The sequence below is a fragment of the Syngnathus acus genome, chromosome 16 (assembly GCF_901709675.1).
Source record: "Syngnathus acus chromosome 16, fSynAcu1.2, whole genome shotgun sequence".
NCBI lineage: Eukaryota > Metazoa > Chordata > Actinopteri > Syngnathiformes > Syngnathidae > Syngnathus > Syngnathus acus.
In genome coordinates this window covers 6,946,053-6,965,111 of record NC_051101.1, presented here as the reverse complement: position 1 = coordinate 6,965,111, position 19,059 = coordinate 6,946,053, and the positions used below count along the sequence as shown (strand labels likewise).

The 19,059-nt window shown below is 38.3% G+C and overlaps 3 protein-coding genes across 5 annotated transcripts; 2 read left to right on the top strand and 1 right to left on the bottom strand.

Moving 5' to 3' along the window:
* The first annotated feature begins 1,808 nt into the window (after positions 1-1,808).
* On the top strand, positions 1,809-4,329 carry mc2r (melanocortin 2 receptor). Its single transcript, XM_037273848.1, has 2 exons — positions 1,809-2,352; positions 2,959-4,329. Exons 1-2 carry the CDS (start codon positions 2,003-2,005, stop codon positions 3,494-3,496), a joined length of 888 nt encoding a protein of 295 aa, XP_037129743.1. The 5' UTR covers positions 1,809-2,002; the 3' UTR covers positions 3,497-4,329.
* A 368-nt stretch (positions 4,330-4,697) lies between these two features.
* On the bottom strand, positions 4,698-18,482 carry mc5ra (melanocortin 5a receptor). 3 transcript variants are annotated; one of them, XM_037273845.1, is made up of 5 exons: positions 18,167-18,482; positions 7,733-7,931; positions 7,290-7,396; positions 6,992-7,180; positions 4,698-6,320 (listed from the first exon to the last, which is right to left on the bottom strand). In XM_037273845.1, the coding sequence occupies exons 2-5, from the start codon at positions 7,868-7,870 to the stop codon at positions 5,750-5,752; spliced, it is 1,005 nt and encodes a 334-aa protein (XP_037129740.1). In that variant the 5' UTR covers positions 7,871-7,931; positions 18,167-18,482; the 3' UTR covers positions 4,698-5,749. The 3 variants fall into 3 exon arrangements, with proteins under 3 accessions (XP_037129740.1, XP_037129741.1, XP_037129742.1); XM_037273846.1 differs by lacking the exon at positions 18,167-18,482 and adding an exon at positions 10,707-11,136; XM_037273847.1 differs by lacking the exon at positions 7,290-7,396 and having other exon boundaries at positions 7,759-7,931.
* fam210aa (family with sequence similarity 210 member Aa) lies at positions 12,323-17,303 on the top strand. The gene is made up of 4 exons (XM_037273849.1): positions 12,323-12,480; positions 14,043-14,494; positions 16,022-16,133; positions 16,713-17,303. The coding sequence occupies exons 2-4, from the start codon at positions 14,082-14,084 to the stop codon at positions 16,992-16,994; spliced, it is 807 nt and encodes a 268-aa protein (XP_037129744.1). The 5' UTR covers positions 12,323-12,480; positions 14,043-14,081; the 3' UTR covers positions 16,995-17,303.
* Positions 18,483-19,059: the final 577 nt, after the last annotated feature.

Genomic DNA, 19,059 nt, shown 5'->3' with positions numbered 1-19,059 from the left:
TTCTTCTGTAGAATATCTACAATAGTGAAACACATATCTCCTCTACCGAGGTCATGAATTATTATAATTATTCAACAGCCAGTTGCTATCACGATCATCAGTCATACACTCATTTTCTGAATCCTGTGTATTCTACTCAAGATGGGGAATCTCGAGATTTTTTTAGTGATGGAAATCTCCTACGCAGCATAGAGAATTTGAGAAGAAAGACAGAGAAAAAACATCTGCCTCATATAGTCAAGAGGTTCTTTTTTTAATGCTTTTTACTAGGTAATGATTTTATGTAAACACAATGGAGTGTTGCAGCCTTGGTGAGGCAGGGTTCCAAGGCTACAACAACAACAAGAGTTGTGTGTATCCATCACATTAACCCTCTCTCTCTCAAAACACTGGTCAACCTCGGCTCAAATGCTCAGATATGTGACTAGTCATGTCCCATAGGGCCTCTAAAGAAGACTGTTGTGACTCAAGGTAGGTTTACAACACTATTCATATGGTTTAAGGTTTTTCCATTGTAGTTGCAAGACTTAATCTAGATGCTAATATATGTAATATATATATATGACAGTTTAGAATAAGGCAATTTTACACAAATTGTAATCGACTTCAACTGTAAATTGGGAGTGTTACAAAAACACATTTTAATCTAGAAATTGCGATATGATATAATTGTAGTGGATAATTAATATTTTGATGATGTTTTGATTGAGTTCATTCGTTTCTGTTATCTTAGCAGGCCAAACCATAAATAGTTATGTATAACTTTGGGATGTGCGAGCCAATTAATATATTTTGGAGAAGTGCTGCTAGAGGTGAGAGCCATTTTTGCAGCAAAGTGGGACAAAAGGTAATTAATTACGACAATATAGTGATGACAAATACCTAGCCTCACTGATTGAAAGCACATGGGAAATTTATTAAATGAACAAATTTGAACTGAAGGACGGGGCGCGTGTTGCCTCCAGTGGATTTGATAGTTTCATGAAAAAGTAATGAAAGAGCACTCTCATCATGATGTCTAATTCAGCCATTCGTGTTGAGAGAGGTCGGCTAGTAACAAATAAATAGGAAAAAAACAGGAAACCTTTTAAAGTCCTATTACAGTCCCTAGCCTGCTCTTAGTAGTATGTATTTTATTTAGGTCCTGGAACTGTTTGTTTATTTATTTATTTGTAGTGCTGCTAGAGGTGAGAGCCATTTTTGCAGCAAAGTGGGACAAAAGGTAATTAATTACGACAATATAGTGATGACAAATACCTAGCCTCACTGATTGAAAGCACATGGGAAATTTATTAAATGAACAAATTTGAACTGAAGGACGGGGCGCGTGTTGCCTCCAGTGGATTTGATAGTTTCATGAAAAAGTAATGAAAGAGCACTCTCATCATGATGTCTAATTCAGCCATTCGTGTTGAGAGAGGTCGGCTAGTAACAAATAAATAGGAAAAAAACAGGAAACCTTTTAAAGTCCTATTACAGTCCCTAGCCTGCTCTTAGTAGTATGTATTTTATTTAGGTCCTGGAACTGTTTGTTTATTTATTTATTTGTATTTACTTGTTCAAAAATGCGTCATTTCATTTTAGTCTTTTATTTATATACTTTTTCATAGCAGCAGCATTTTTTGAGAGCCAATTCACAAAAAAAAGACACAGTAAATAACAAACCGCAATTCTCAAACTAGTGTGTGACCTTTTTTCTTCAGTAACAGTAAGAGTCATACCAACATTTAGACTAAACCTCAAAAGCGATTCGTTCTAACTTGCTTGTCTTGTCTCCACTTGCCTGTCTTTCTGCAGGTGATAGAAGAGGGCACTCTTTAAAACATCCACCATCAGATTGAACGATTTACAAGGAGGAAACCATCTGTTTTTGCACGAACATACATTAGTATGCGGCAGGACCGAAAGACAAAAACGTATCATTTCCTTTTTGCCATCATCATTATAACGCCACAGAAGCGCCTTTTAGCATTTTAAAAAGAAGCGCCTGTCTTGTCTGACCATGAACACCTCAATGAATAAGTCAGACTGCCCAGAGTTGAGCGTTCCTCTCCCCATTTTCTTCACTATCGGAGTATTCAGTCTGATGGAGAATCTCTTGGTTGTGGTGGCCGTCATATACAACCGAAACCTGCACTCGCCCATGTACTGCTTCATGTGCAGCTTGGCGGGCTTCAACACCATCGCCAGTCTCACTAAAACCTGTGAGAACGTCCTGCTTGTGTTTGCACATGTGGGACAACTAGAGAAGCAAGGTTCCTCTGAGACTAAGATTGATGACGTGATTGACTCACTGATCTGTATGTCTTTTGTGGGTTCAATTCTCAGCTTCCTGGCCATTGCCGTGGACCGGTATGTTTATAAATCTTGGGATCGCCACACAGTCGCAATGATTACATTTTGTATTTCAACTCGACAGGACAATAATGGCAAAGCTGTTTCTTCTTTGTATCTAAACATATGTCAAATCAAAACTGTGAATGCTAATATCCACACTGCTAAAAAAAACAAGGTTGTGTTTGGAATACTTCATTCCTTCCTTCACTACTCATCACTAAGAAGTTCACTATGAATATAGTGGACTATATACTTATCAATCATATAAATAAAAACGTTTTGGAAGCGCATTCTGTTAATTATGTCATTGCATAATGATGACTTGTTGATTTGAATTCCATAAAATTGGTTGAATTCCAAATGGTATGACCTCGGCCTAGGGCATGTGGATGTTCCATTGCACTTGATTTTACAAAACAGTAATCGAGCTAATTATTTAAGGAATTCTGTATATATTGGCTTACTATGAACTTCAAGGACATTCAAACACTACATTTTCAACCCGATCAGAATTCAAGCTTGATCAGGTATTAATTCAGTAACGTAGTAAGCAGTAGTATATAAGTAACGGTAGTATTGCAGTTTTAGAAGAATACTAATCATTAATACTTGTCATTGCAGATACATCTCTATATTCCATGCACTTAGATACCACAACATCATGACAATGCGACTCACAGGGACCAGTTTAGGCATCATCTGGACAACATGTGGGGTGTCAGCCATATTCATGGTGAGGTTCTTCGACGTCAAGTTCATCATGATCTGCTTTGTTTGCCTATTTTTGATCTCCTTTGCCGTCATTTGCTTCCTCTACATTTATATGTTCATGCTGGCACGTAATCATGCCAGGAAGATTGCTGCTGTGAATTCGGGTGGCGGTGACAAATGTCGTTTAAGGTGGTGGGGAAGCAGTATGAGAGGAGCCCTAACACTAACCATCCTGTTTGGGGCATTTGTTGTGTGTTGGGCACCTTTTTTCCTTCACCTCATCATCATGACAGTGTGCCCGACAGACCCATATTGTGAGTGTTACAGATCACTCTTCCAGCTCCACTTATTGCTGCTAACGAGCCACGCCCTTATCGACCCTGCTATCTATGCCTTCCGCAGCGCCGAGCTCAGGCATACGTTCCGGAAGATGCTTCTTTGTTCCTAAGAGGCGCAGCTTTTTCAAATTTGAAAAATGTCATTTCGCTCACCAATGGATGATAAATATGTATCATGTATTAGGACAAAGAGAGAGGCCGAGTTGCACTTTGATTAGATTTGTGCTGTTTCAAAGTTTTAACCTTTTATTTCAATTTACAGTATTATCAGCCAGAAGCTTTCTCCTGCCCTTTTCTTTCACGTGCACACTTTCTTTAAAGTCAACTTTATGTTGTAATTAAATCAGGATATTTTAATGTAGTTGCTTAAGGCTAAATCACTGCTCTTGTGATTAAAGCCTGCATCATCTGAAATTCCGTTTTCAGCTCAGTAAAGCAATGCGCAACCTAATCGGAATCTTGATCACCAGACTTGAGATGGATGGGATATTCCAGCAACGGACGAATGCTCGCAGATTTGTGAACAGTTTAACATTTATTTTTATTAACAATGAAAACATCTTGGGTCTTTGAGTTCAAACATTAAATTTTATCCAGTTAAATACAAATATAAGCATTTATTTCAACAATGAGCATGATATAGATTATGTGTTTTTGTTTATCTGTGAAATTCCATATGCATGAAATATGTAACAGCTAATAACAATGTGTCTTTGTTGGCAACATTATGTCAAGCTCAAGTAGGTTGTCTTGTACTATTTGAATACTGAACTAGAACAATTACTTTGTTATTATGTTGTAGCTAAAAACATTTTCCCTAAACAATTTTGTCACCCATGAGATTTGTTTCCATTGTTACACAGGGAAAAAACACAATATCATATCAGATAAAATACAGTTTTGAAAATTTAACATGGTATTTACAGTGTTTATACAAATGTGGTATCAGCAGTATGAAATGATAACCTGTATGAATGAAAATGAAGGACCGATTCTTAGGCTGCAATAAACAGAAAACACAATAACAAAAGTGGAGACAGGAGAGATATGGTACATTCAAATTAGATATTGGAGATATCGGATATCAACAGTTGCGCAACACCGTGCCACGGAGTGGGTACTTGCATGATGTATTTGACTTAAATGTTTGATGTTTTTCTCCTGTTATTAGACAAATATTGATTCCAAACTATTCCAGATGATGCCAGAGTTGTTTACGGTTAAATTATTTTACACAGATGGTTACTGTAAGTGCAACATGATAGCGGGGGTGTCAACAAGTGGAGTAAGACGGACGGGTAAGTCAGGGACCAAATGCACAGCTTGTCAAAATTCTTCTAATAGCTCTTATTTCTACATTCTTGTTGGTTATATATGTTACAGATGAAAAACGTTCCAGAGGAAACTAGTTATTCACAGATTACTCTGAAATTTAGTGATAGTGTCCAAAATGAATGTCAATTTCATTGTTCTGAGCCAAAAATACATCTGAAGCTCCACGTATCGCCATGGAACTCCAAATTTGTCTGCCTGCAGTTAATCAAATTGATCAAAATCATCAAATTGTCAGGTGTGCGAGGAGCGTGTAAAAGAAAATGGTATCAATACGTGAGACGGCACAGCATTGCAATGCAGGGCGGTCTGCCAAATTTCCGATAAACAAGATTGAATCTGCACGGAAATCAAGATTTCAGTTGGAGCCCATAGAGTATTAGTGTAAAATTAACCATCTCGACAACAGAGAGCCTTTAATCAGTACCCAATAAGTAGCTCTCAGTTTCCAAAAGGAGGGTGACCAACCCATCTCTTATACAGCACAGTACATCTGACCCCAGATGTCCTGTGGTTCTTGTGACAGTATTTAGTATCGGTATTTATCCAAATCACTGTAAACATTGAAAAGAATTAATACCAACCTTTGTACATTTGTGGATCATGGTGGTTTCTACTGTATTGCCAGCAATTGATTCATTTAATAAATCTAAATACTGTACATAGATATGTATTTTTATGTTAACATGATATTATTTGGGTTCACAAACCATGGCTCAATATGTTGAATCTCAACAGTTGGATTTTTTTTTTTAAATAACACAAGTGGTCATTACATGGAATTTTTTTGGGCAGTAATTTTGCCCTATTTCAATCCCACCAAAAAGAGATTAGGTAATCCAATCTAACCATTATCCAGTTAAATAATCAGACAGATTTTGATTTGTCATTATTATTGTCATCCAGTGGACTGGATTATACTATTTTAGTTCATCTAAGAAAACAGTTTGATTTTCCTATGAAGGCATGTGGATCTAGTGTCATAAATGTATTGATATTCCTGTGAAGAATTTCATTCCACTGCTTACTGTTCAGCACTTACCAGTCAGAGCACAGTTGCTGGTGTAGCAATTCCTTAGGTTAAAACAGCAGAATATCTCTTTAAAGGTTTTCCTCATTTCCTGACTCCTGAAGGCATAGATCAACGGGTCAATAACAGAATTACACATGATGAGGATTAGGTACATGTTAAAGTGAGACATAAAGCACACGCAGGAGCGGTTCCGTGGACAGGATATCATAAGAATCAAATGGAGGAAGAAAGGAGCCCAGCAGACGAAGAAGACCCCCAGGAGAATGGTTAGTGTGATGGCGCCTTTCATGCTGGTCTGCTGATGGAAGGTGTTGCAACCAGCCAGCGCAGCGATGCGCTTGACATGTGAACGCGCCAGCATGAACATGTGGCTGTAAAGGGATGCCATGATGAGCAGCATGCTGAAGAACATGGCCACAAGGCAAATAATGACAGAGGTGGTATCGGAGTAGATGATAAAGAGAATCCCGCAGCCTGTGCAGAAGGTCCAAATTCCCCCAATGATGCAACCAGCTCGCTTCACTGTCATGATGTTGTGGTATCTCAGTGCATAGAAGATGGTAATATACCTGCAGATAATAAAAGCATGCCCTTTATTATACATATCTATTATTATTATTATTATTATTATTAGGAGAGGGATTTTATTATTATTATCATTATTAAAATGCATTTATTTTGAGACAGTGGTATAGTGACCAAAAGCGTATCAAAGCGTAGTCTCACCATTTTCTTAAGAAAAGTAACATTCTATTGTTTAAAAACATCATTATTACATTTCCAAACAATTAGAATTAGTATTTATTAGAACACAACAGAAGAGAATTGAACAAGAATAGTTTCATTAAGGACAATTACTACACATTGGGACAAGCCAAAAGTTACAATAACTGCAGTGCTGTATGTGAGCTGAAACTAGTGATTGACATTAGGACCATAGCCAGTCATCTGAAGACGATTTTACCCCTCTGTAGTTGCTTGCGAGTGTTCTGTTGTGTTTATCCAGTTCAGTAAACGGATGAATCTGCATTAGTGATGCTTGACCTAGCTAAAGCTTGTTCAAATTCAAATTTTGGCTAGAAGGCAAAAAAGTTCAACATGTGACAGCTCCGAAAACTCACAAATTGAGTGGCGCACCAGAGAGTCAATGTGCCACAATAATGGAAATAGAAGGACGTGTATTATAACACATGCACATTTTCCTCTGTGTGCTGAAGTGGAAGTGTCAGATGATAAATACCTGTCCACAGCAATAGCCACGAGACTGCACATTGATGCCACCACAGAGAGACAGATCATGGAATCAAAAACGTTGTCCATATGTCGGATGAAGTGCTCCTCCACCACCAGCTGTCGATTGTTGAGCAGGTAGATGACGACTGCTTCCCAGGCATTGGACACGCTCACTAACATGTCAGCTACAGCCAAACTGCAAAACCATCACATTGATGATGAAATCACATGATGAAAGCCCTATTCATTAGAGTGACGCATCCTCGTATAAATAAAAAAATTAAAAAATAAATAAAACCCCTTACCTGCAGACAAAGAAGTACATGGGCGAATGAAGATTCTTATTCTTTATTATAGTTGTAATAACCAGGATGTTCTCTAATAAGGAGATGATCCCCAGGGTCAAAAAGACCTAAGAGAGAGCAAATTGGAGTATGTTGGTGTCAAAAACAAATTCACAAAGTGGATTTATGATTTATGACTACAGATGAGCTATTGCCCCCCTCATATGTGACATCTTTATGGTTGCTTTTATTAGCCTTGTTAATGGAAAAGCAAATTGTGCAGTTCTGCTGCTATGCCTATGACCGAGCTTTAAATGTTTTTGAGTTGACAGATGCTGCTGGCATGGCAGACAAAACAAAATGACAATTTGATTTTCATTGTTATCAGTTATACCATGTGTTACGTAAGACTTTTTTGGGTGGAAACATAAAAATATCACATAACAAGATCGGCACTTAGATACCTCCAGAGCAATGTGAACTTGCTCACATGCTACAGGTTTGATGGTCGTGTTTGGCAGGCTGGAGTTGGAGGTGTATGGCACTGTAGAGTTGCCCAAGAACATCTCCTCTTTGTAGGAGGACCCGAGGGACACGTTCATCCCTATAGGAGCTCTGGTCCAAACCACTGTCGCGCAAGTCAGGATGGCATTTTATTGTAGGCTGACAGAGACAGTACATGTCAAAGTGTCATTTGGGGATACAATATGATCTCTGCTTTAGACTGAAGTAAGAGACAGGTGAGTGATTTTAAAGTACCAACTCATTTGCTGAGCTATGTGAGTAAACTATATTTGACCAAGTCAGTTTGTCCCTCCACATTCTATTTGGCCCATGAATGCATGCTGCAAATTGCTTTTTACGCATAACTAGTTATGCATCCTTCAAATGACAACAATCAAATGTAATACAGTAATCCCTCGCTATATCACGGTTCACCTTTCACGGCCTCATTGCTTCACAGATTTTTTTCACAATACAGGACAAATGACTGGCTTCAGAAGAAAAAGCCACGAGAGCGGATTCGGGCCGCAGCGGCACAGTCAGAGTCACAACTTATCCTACGACAGTACGTACTTTGTATTGATGATTCGAATTATTATTTTACTGTAGGTATTTGCAAGAAAGAGTTTACTTCTCTGTTAAACAAAGGCTTGCGTCTGAAATCATGTTTTGTTCTTTGCTTTCAATGTTATAAATATAAATAAAAACTAAATAAAATGAAATGAATAAATAAAAATATCAATTTGATGCAGCTTCAGGCTGCCCAATGCCATGGCTTTCAATGTGCTTTTTCTAACGACTTGTTAAAACGTGTTAACTCATTTGACACATTCAAATTAGTGTAACACAAAAAAAAAACCAGTAGCATGGTACAAATGAAACTTCCAGCTGCGTTTAAAGAGCCTCCCCGACTCCTCCACTGGTGCCAAAGCATTAACTACTGGCATTACAATAATATTTTTATAGCACAAACATTCACACTGTTCAAACTATTACCGTTGCCCTTGTCCGCATCTTTCATTACTGAAAAGAGAGACTTAACACTTATAAAACTGATAAACTTCGTGAACTAAATGTCAATCTAACCATGATCTTGAAACTGTGCCAAACTCTGAACAGACAGAACATTGTGATTATACATTTAGTATGTGGTTTAACGGTTAAAACCAGCCCCTTGTGGAGGAGAAAATGGAGGTCCTAGTTAAAATGGTTACTCAGAAATGTTAAATGACATGTTCTAGTGAAAGTTAGAAGGTAAAGATGTACAGATACACTTATCTCATCTTGATTGTTTCATTTGTGCTGAAACTTAGTGAGATGTTGAATTAAGACATTGTCTTAATCAGTGTCAGTGTCCAAAAACACTTAAATCTAGCAGTTATCAGTTAAGATAAAAAGCTTAAGCCTTGCGGTGTGTTACAGTAAAAGAGGGACTTTGTGTCCTCATCCTGTTTCTCATCAATGAATACTTGGAACTTCTCTGTATGCAAATTAACACTCTCTCAACTCATGACTTGAAAAGTAGATCCTGCAGAGTTTTTTAATGTGCCGTAGTGCTTTCCAATGCAAAGAATTGTCAAAGTATTTTTCTTCATATATATGGAATTGTCTAAATTGTCCATGGGTGGTTATGTGAGTGTGAACCTTTGTCTGCACTGACAAGTCTGTACATTTTCTTGACTTCTTGACATCCCCATTTTCACACATATTCCATTGTTATATGCAGGAATGCCACTTGGGACTGTTTTGCTATAGGCAGCTGTTTCATATTGTGTGATGCATCCTGACAGAAATGTTTATTGCTGGTCAGTTTTCAGGGAACATTCATTGTCTATACTGATGTTTTGAAAAATACAATTGATTTTCGATATTCATAAACTGAGATGAAAATGTGCAATGCAATTACAGGTTATTAGGTTATCTGCAACAACAGCTTAATTAGGGACAGCTCATTCCTTTGCAATTAGTACATTAGTCAAATAATATTGATGAAAGAATTCTTAACAAAATAACATTGTTAAACAAAACGGGGAATTTCAAACGTCAAAGGAAACACAGCAATGTGACTTTCTAAATCACAGTCACAGTTTGAGAATTCAGAAACTGTTTGTGGCTGGACTCTAGATCCAAAGCCTAACAACGTATTTATTATTACTCAAAATTTACATAATTGATTTAGCACTGCTGACTGTTTAACATAACAGTCCTTGGATCTTATTACAGGGAACTTACATAACTAAGTACAATCTTGCCAGCCTATTAAGACAATCCATGGAGCCCCAACATTTTTGAGACCCTCAGATTATTATTATTATTATTATTGTTGTGTGTTTTCTCTAAAAACCTAGATAACTGTAAAAACCATACACTATTTGCTAGTCTATACACTAGTTAGCATTAACCGCCCCCATTTATTTATTTATTTATTGCTGAATTTACTGTTCAATCAAGTTGCTAAGTAGGACCGAGCTGATTTTCTTTTCGTTTCTTTTTTTTACAAGCGAAGAAACATTACTGGTGTTCCAATCAACCGGTCTTTTTTGATTGGAATGAAAGAAGCAAGCTTATGCAATGCAGACTGATAGGTAGCCTATATATATATATATTTTTTTTTTTCTGCCCAAAAAGTGGGAGTCTATCCTTCTAGATTAGTATGTACTGTAATTTGGATCATTATCCATGTTCAGTCCATGTTGTCATGTGTATTATGAGAAGCTCCTATATCAAAGTAAGTTAAAAGGCAAAAGAACGATCAACCTTATTTTTTGCAGTTATTTAAATAATTTGTGAACAAATTGATAGATAAAAATTTGAATTATTATTATTGCATACCCCAAGTCTTTTAGCCTACACACACAATTGAGATCAGTTTTGACAAAATGATAGAAGTTATTCTGTTTAAAGTACACTGATGAGTAAAGATGATGGACTCACCTCATACAGCAGAAGTGACTCAAATCGTCTTTAATGGCTTAGTGCACTGACTGAATTGTTCCTCTGTTGACCATCAGACTAAAGGATTCGTGAGGATGAGGCTGCAAGGAAGTGAGCGTTTCAGAGGGAAGCGCAGAGAAGATAAGGTTGGCTTATTAAGCGGGATAGAGCTTGTGTGTTTGGTGTGTGTGATGTCATCAGTCATCTTTTTGACGGTGGACTGTAGTAGCTAGATGTAAACAACTGATTGTTTATTATATTGTGACGTGTGTAACGATACATGTGATTTTAATTATAGTACTCTCTCCATATTCAAGGGTAACTAAGTTTACTGACCGTCTAACAAAAAATCAATTATGGGTCTTGGGGGCAAAGGGGTCGTCAGACTCGATTGCACAGGGAATATTTTATATATTAATTTAAAGCAATATTCCTGAATTGTCTTGGGCAGTCTGCATCAATGTAAAAAAGACAAATATCAATGACATCTGAGACTGTGATTTTTAAGCCGAAAACAAAACAAAACAGATGGAGTGTAACTGGGATGCATTCCACCTTCATACTTTGCCTTTTCATTTGTGCTTTTCGTAATCATTATTTTTGATAGTTAGAAGGGCCGTCTTATTGATGTGGAGGAGAGAGAAAATGTTATCTAAAACACTGTTGCCATATCCAACTGCTCCCTATGTGTCTTGTGATTGGTTGGAATTAAAAGGAAGCCTTGTTTTCAAAGAACATTTGTGTCAAAGTGGAAAATCCTTTGTTTCCAGCTGAGTTGAGGCATAACTTGGAAGAAATACTCCCATGACGTGTTGTCTATTTGCACACACATGACTGGAATTATCATGAACACACTATGACAAGGATTTTCATTTCATAAGACATGCTTTCAGTTATAATTACCTGTATCTTTAAACAGATAAAATAACAACCAAATAACAGGTGATGTAACTATGTATCAATACAATATCTTGTTTGTGTGTTAAGCCATGTCAAAGCAGATTTTCGGTTATGACACGTTTTCTGAATCTGAACATTCTGGTATTAAGAGCATAAATTATTAGATGGAAAAATATGATGTGTGTGATGGTTTAGTCGTGAAGCAGCATATTTACAGTTTTGCTGATTTTTACATATCATGGTGTATTTGTTTATTCATTTTTTGCTCTTTCGGTTCTCCATACAGGGATAGACTGTGACAACATCAGATAAAGAATCCTCACTTCCCATCTGTTTCATCTATTGTACATTAGCTTCAGAGTTTTCATCAAAGTGGCTGTCTTGTTTTCATCCAGCGTTTGTGGAAGTCACAGGGCACACAATCTTTGAGAAAACGGAACTAGTAATTTTGAGAAATCCAATTCTGGTCTGAGAAATGTTGGAGAAACGAAAGAGAAACAGTCTTCACTTAGGTTATACTGCTGCCCAGAGGCCGTATTTAAAGCAGGACGTTGTGATAAAACAACACATAAACGCCCAAAGAGCTCCTGGGAAACACATGTCTAATAATTGTAATTTACTTTGAAAATGTTCTTTTTATTCATTATTTTGAGTCTACATCTTGTTATAAATCTGAAGAGATGCAAGTTGGCATTCAAAAGGAGAACTACGTTACCCATGATACACAGCGGGTTGTGCAACAGTACTCGTGCGCCGTGCATTCTCATCTCGACAGAAATGTGGTCCATGACCGCCACAGTGCCTGAGCAGGTTGACATGGCGTTCAGGATTGAAGATTAGTGCCATTCGGGCCCTCCAACGCGTAACATAAATCGTAAGTGAGCTCTGCTCCTTTTTAAAATCGCGATTTCAGCCAGAAGTGTACATCTTCGCTCCATCGCCAATTAGCGGCTAGCTATGTGCTAACGAAAAGCCAAATCTTAAAGTTGGCAGCACTTTGAGATTTGGCATTGAGAATAAACATCCAAGTGGGAGGGTCTGCAATAAGAACAAACGACGCCTAAACATTGCAGTTTTGTACCGAGTTTGTTTTAATGTCGAAGTTAAAGGAGCCTTTCACTTGCCCTCCAAGCACGAGCTGACCAATGTCAACTCCTGGTGAATGTTAAGTTAGCCAACAGTGTTGTGATTTCCGGTTGGAAGCTGTGCCATAAAATGTTACGACATGGAAACTCTGCGTATTCTTGGCTAGATGTACAGTATTTGCAACTGGAGGACTTCTTCTTAGTTTGGGTAGCTGACGGATAACGGAATGGAACGGGCGCATGCTGCTTCTTCAAACAGTCCGCCCCATTTTTTTTATATCCCAGTCAAAGTTCACTCAATGACTTGTTTTGTTCCTGGTTTTGCGTGTATCAAATCGTCCTTTCATAATAATGTCGTATAACCAGTGAGACAACAACTTAACTTTTGGCATAGTTTAGAACTGACCCGTTTTGACATTGTTTTATGACACGCATACAAAGTAGTTTGTTTCCAAACGTCCTACAGAATATATTACTATCCTGTGTAATGCGTTTCATTTTTTTTTTTTTAAACTCAATCGTCTAAGGAAATTTGGCTTGTTAAAGTTAAATAGTAAATTTAAAGAGTGGCTGAGCTTCTAGGTTTGGAGATAAGACTTCTATCACTTCTATCTTTGGTGTCATCTTAAACATTCTCCAAAATATGCTTTCTTTTGTATGATTAGTTTCACAGTTATTGAGGCTCAAAAATTGAAGTAAACAAATCTTCACCAAACCCAAATTCCAAAAAACTGACAACTATCGGGTTCAACCTTATTTTTTGTAAAAGATCAAATTCTTGTTAAAATCATTGAGAATAAATTGGGAGGGTGTTTAGCCTCATTTTGGCCGTTTTTAGTTCCACATTTCCAAGCCGATTTGGAATAATAGCAGGGCAATTCAAAAAGATTTCTTCAAATTCTATTTCTACAGAGTTCAGTGTAATCGTTACTGCCATTGACAGTCTCCCCCCGCCCTTTTTTTTTTTACAATTACAAGTATTGTTTCAACACATTAACATCTCTCAAAAAACATCCGACTCTGAAGCAATATTCAAGAAATAAGAAGACCAGCAAAAAAAAAGCGAACTCGACCATATGTATATTTTAAATTAGAACTTTTCCTTTCTGTGGATGCGTCCCTATATTTTCCCCCTCGTCAGGGTGGTGGGTGAGCTGAAACCTATCATCGCTGCCTTCGGGCAAGAAGGAGGGTACATCTTGAACTCGTTGCAAGCTATTTGCAATTTCGCCTCATTGCTTGATACAAAATTGGTGTTCTGCTAAAATGTGATACCAAGGCAGAATTGCAACATCTTTTAAAAGGGCAAAAGCCAAAACAGAATTGTGCATTTTTTCCTCTTCTTTCACAGTGTGCGGGTGAAGGTGGCATCCATAAAAAAGGGAGAAAGATGATGATAATGCCGCACATCATCACTCGTGGCACACTGCGAAGGGCGGCAGCGCTGCGTCAATTACTGCCGTGCGTAGCTGTCCATGACTCGTCACATTCATCGTGGAGGTGCGTCTTCCGCCTGCCCCCTCCGCACCCTGCAGGCTGGCATTGGTTCTCCACATCATTGGCGGCCCATCAGCCCAAACATCAACCACCAGGGGGAGAAACGTCCACTTCTTCACCTCAGACATCAGATCAGCAAGACAAAGAGGGACCCGGTGTTGAAGAGGTAGACCCTTTGCAGGACAAGTCCATTGGTCTTGCTCAGAGATTCAAGAAGACCTTCAAACAGTACGGCAAGGTGATGATCCCGGTGCATCTCCTCACGTCTTCATTTTGGTTTGGAACCTTCTACTATGCTGCTATGAAGTAAGTGATTTCATGGCACTTGCATGGAACAGTTTACAATTTGCAGACACATGGGGGAAAAAAAAGAATATCAAGCGTGTTACAATAAATGTTGAAGCCATTATTGGAGACGTGGCCAATATGTCAGCTCTGCTCTCTGATCATCATCAAAAACTGGACATCAATGCCACTTTGCTGTAGTTACACATCAAATAAAATTGTATGGTACCTCTCGGTTTACAATCAAATTAATTTGCTGCTGTTGATGATTTTTAAGGTGCGAAATATGCTTTTAGGTTGTTGATTGTTGTTTTAAAAAAATATTTGGGATTTTTGTGATTTAATTACAGAAGAAAAGCCATATACTTGATGGGGATTTCAATTTCTGTACCTATGATTTTGTCTTAGTTTATATTCTTTTACTATATTACGGTAGGTTTGACTATTTTGGTCACTATTATTTTATCTCGACTTTTTGTTCTACTAGAAAAGCCACCACCAAAACCACTACCCGATGGAAATCCGATTTACTATGTTATATTTTGATGAACTTCGCTTGTCCACCAGAAATGTCTATCCAACGGGGAAGGCGGCATCACTCTTATTCAGTTTCTTTGAATAAAGAGTTGAGAAATTCAGTCACTGAAAAACACTCAATAGATGAGCTCGGGATAGTTAATTAACCAAATGTCAAAAGCCTTGGATACTTAGAGTTTATATAAAAGGTCTCCACACCCCTATTCAAATGCCAGGGTTATGTGGTGATGTACAAATGAAAAATGTTTTCCACCAATATTGTGACCTATAACCTTTGCAAGTCAATTGAAAAAAAATGAGAAAATAATGGATAATGTGGTTTCACAATTCTACACACCCTTTCATGGCTGTGTTCAACATTACCAAGCTACATCCTAATTAATCGTAACTGCCTCTGAATAACGTCGCATAAAGTTCACTCAAGTAAGACGCAGAAAGATTCCACTTCATCAAAGGAATCATCTCATTGTTGGACGGCATCGTTCGGGAGATGGGTCATAAGCGCGGAACGCAGTGAAGACAATCATTGATAATTGGACACAAGAGTACGACATTACCAAGAACATTGGTGAAAATAAGCAAAGGAAGGCTGACCGCAACAATGAAGTTTCCGAAATAGTGGCTCTTGAGTACATGTGATAATCGCCTAGCTTCTTCATAAGTCTTGGCTATAGGTTGAGGTGGCTAAAAAAAAAAACCTTCAAGAATATATTTTTGCATGACAATGGTCCAAATTGCCAGAAAATTAAGATTTGGTAATGGCCCAGTCAGAGTCCAGACCTGAACACTAACTAGATCATCTTTATTTCCTCTTTAAGATTTTGTTGTTGCAATTTTTTTTAGTTGTCCAGATGTGTAGACTGTAGGTTTTGGGCAGATGATTGACAAGGGAATGTTTTTTTTCTTCCAAATGAGTATAATTGTGTATGATAATTATGAAAACAACTGTGCAGAAACTTTGTTTTACCCACAAGTTTAAATCATTACATGTTTTTCATTTCCTTTCTCCAGAGGTGTGAATGTAGTACAATTCCTGGAGATGATCAATGTGCCAGAAACTCTTGTTGGACTATTGAGAGACTCATCTAGTGGTTATGCTCTGACTGCTTACGCCATGTACAAGGTAATTTACGTTTGTTCGTGCATTCATTTGCTGATCATTTTTAATACACGAAAGCACACCTACCTATGACACTTTGGATTGGAGCAATTGTCTGTTGATTAAATCAGCTAATTTTTCTAACACCGATGTGTCTAGTTAGTTGCACGCTTTTTTCAGACTGGGCTCACGCGACAGACGTTTGAGCGCATAACTTTCTGCTAGTTATAAACCCCACAATGGATTTGAATTTCAGCACACATGGTAGCCCAAAAAGCACAAAGTACATTACATTTGGGAATTCAAATAATAACACGAGCTGTTATTTAAATTTTGACATTAGGAATGATGCATTTTGGGGTTCACATCAGCAGTTATGCGTGGAGTTAGTTAACTAGCTATGCCTTCACCTAACAAAATGTTTACTCTGATGATTCATTTTTCAGAACACCAGATACAACCAGATACCCAACTGCTGTAGACAAGTCATTAAAAAGTGAACCGTCCCTAATTTGTCCCCTAGCTTTCAAAGCGAATGAGATGCTGCCTGAGTGGGCGGTGTATTGTTTATCTGCTGACTAGTCTGTGTCTGTCCTCTTCCAGATTGCCACTCCTGCCAGATACGCAGTGACTCTGGGGGGCACGTCTCTGTCTGTTCAATACCTCCGAAAGCACGGCTACTTATCCACACCGCCGCCAGTCAAAGAGTACTTCCAGGACAAGATGGAGGAAACAAAGGAGAGGTTTTCAGAGAAAATGGAAGAAACAAAAGAACTCCTCTCAGAGAAAATGGAAGAGACTAAGGACAAGCTGTCTGAGAAGCTACAAGAAACCAAAGACCGAGTATCTGAGGGGAAAGCATTTTTTAGGAAGAAAAATGATTAGAAAGCATTGCAGGTGGTGCCTCAATAAATGATCTAATTAAGGTCTGAACTAATCTGTAATTTGGAGCTAGACTGGGGGGAGATGAGCAAGATGCATTTGTTCTGAAAATGTCTTTGTCGTCGACGTATTAGTCACATTCATGAACAGTACGGTGTTAATTGTAGACCAAGCAGCAGCTTGGCAAACCCCTGGCACGCCTTCCTTCAAGCACCCCAACCTCCTCGGGTAATTACAGCAGCTCAAGCGATCAGCGCTTTAACTTTTTGTAATGCATCAAGCGTTAATAAAGGAATGACACAGCAAAAGCCTTTTGATTGTTGTCAAGCTTAAACTTGATGCTTGTTACAGCTGCATGTACAAGATCCTCAAAGCCTTTCTCTAGGCTCAATGTGCCCCTGTATAATTTTTTTTAATGTACATACTGAGAAAAATGCATTTTCTATGTAATATGACATTGACCCCTTAGCCAATACTGTACGACTAGTGAGACTAATAATAAATGAAACTGACAATTAAAACTCACGCATCACGTTAATACATTATTTTGTTTTACTCATTCAGTTGTGTTCTATATAAACAATGCATGAACAGCAATGCTTTTATTCTTGTTCTGAGGTGCGGCTCAGAGCAAGTCGTTTTGTAACAAATCCCCTCACAATATTTATGAACACATCTTGTAAACAGCACTGCAGTCAAGCTCCAGAGTAAGCTAATGCTAGCGTTAGCGAGAAACTAACAAATGCATTTCACACATTATTGTATTTCCAAGAATAAAACAGCACATTCGATGCAATTAATCTCAAAATACACCCACAAGAAGTAAGACATAGAGCGCACAGCTCCAAAGTCAGCAGAAAGACTGATGCTAATGCTATGAACAGCTTGTAAACAAGCACGGCAGTCAAGCTACGAAGTAAGCTAATACTAGCACTAGTGAGAAGCTAACGAATGCATTTAACACATTGTGTTCCCCAAGAATAAAACAGCACCTTCAATGCAATTCATCTGATACAACTACTCAAAATACACCTACTAGAAGTGAAAACATAGAGCACTAAGCCCCAAAATAAGCAGAAAGACTGATGCTAATGCTATCAAAACGAGTGCATCATAGACCCGCAATAATATGAACGTGAAATACAGTTTGTATTTTTGTGTCATCTCAAGCTTACCGTGTCCGTCGTGTCCATAGATTGGAGGAACTGAACCATCAGCGAAAGAAAGTCTTTCAGCGAATCCTTCTCTATACTGACAAAACATTTCTGAAACACTCGTCCTTGAAGAAGCAAGACTTCTGCTTGAAAAATGAAATTCGACCAGGCACTTTTTTGAGGTTCTGATGCTGGGGGACGGTGCAATAAGTTGTGTGGCTTGATGCATCCAACAACAGAACATTTTGATCTTTCCACTTCGGCATCCTTGAGTTGTTTGGACTACAAAAGTCTCTCCGAGTAATAAAGATGGCGGATTTGCGAAACGGTTGGCCACACCCATTACCTTGTTTGGTTGTCCCGCCCCAAAGGATGTGACGTAATAGATATAAGTACGTAATAGAAAAAGGGAGAAAACCGAACGAAGTAAAAAATAGCCCCCCAAACAGAAAATAAAAGTATCTCTGCAACACCTGGCGGGATGGATTACACTTTTCTACAATCTTGGAGACTCCAAATGCACAATCAAATGAATATGAAAGCAAAAAAAGAGGATTTTTCTATATATAAAGAGGTAAAGACCCAATGATTGTCACACACACATCTGGGTGTGGCGAAATTTGTCTCTGCATTTAACCCATCCCCGAAGGGAGCAGTGAGCAGCAGCGGTGCCGCGCCCGGGAATCATTTGGTGATCTAACCCCCCAATTCCAACCCTTAATGCTGAGTGCCAAGCAGAGAGGCAATGGGTCCCATTTTTATAGTCTTTGGTATGACACGGCCGGGGTTTGAACCCCCAACCTTCCAGTCTCAGGGCGGACACTCTACCACTAGGCCACTGAGCCTATAAAGTCTATTATACTTTTACACCTTTTTTGTTTCCTCTAAGGGGTTCTTGGTTTTCTTTTGGGCTT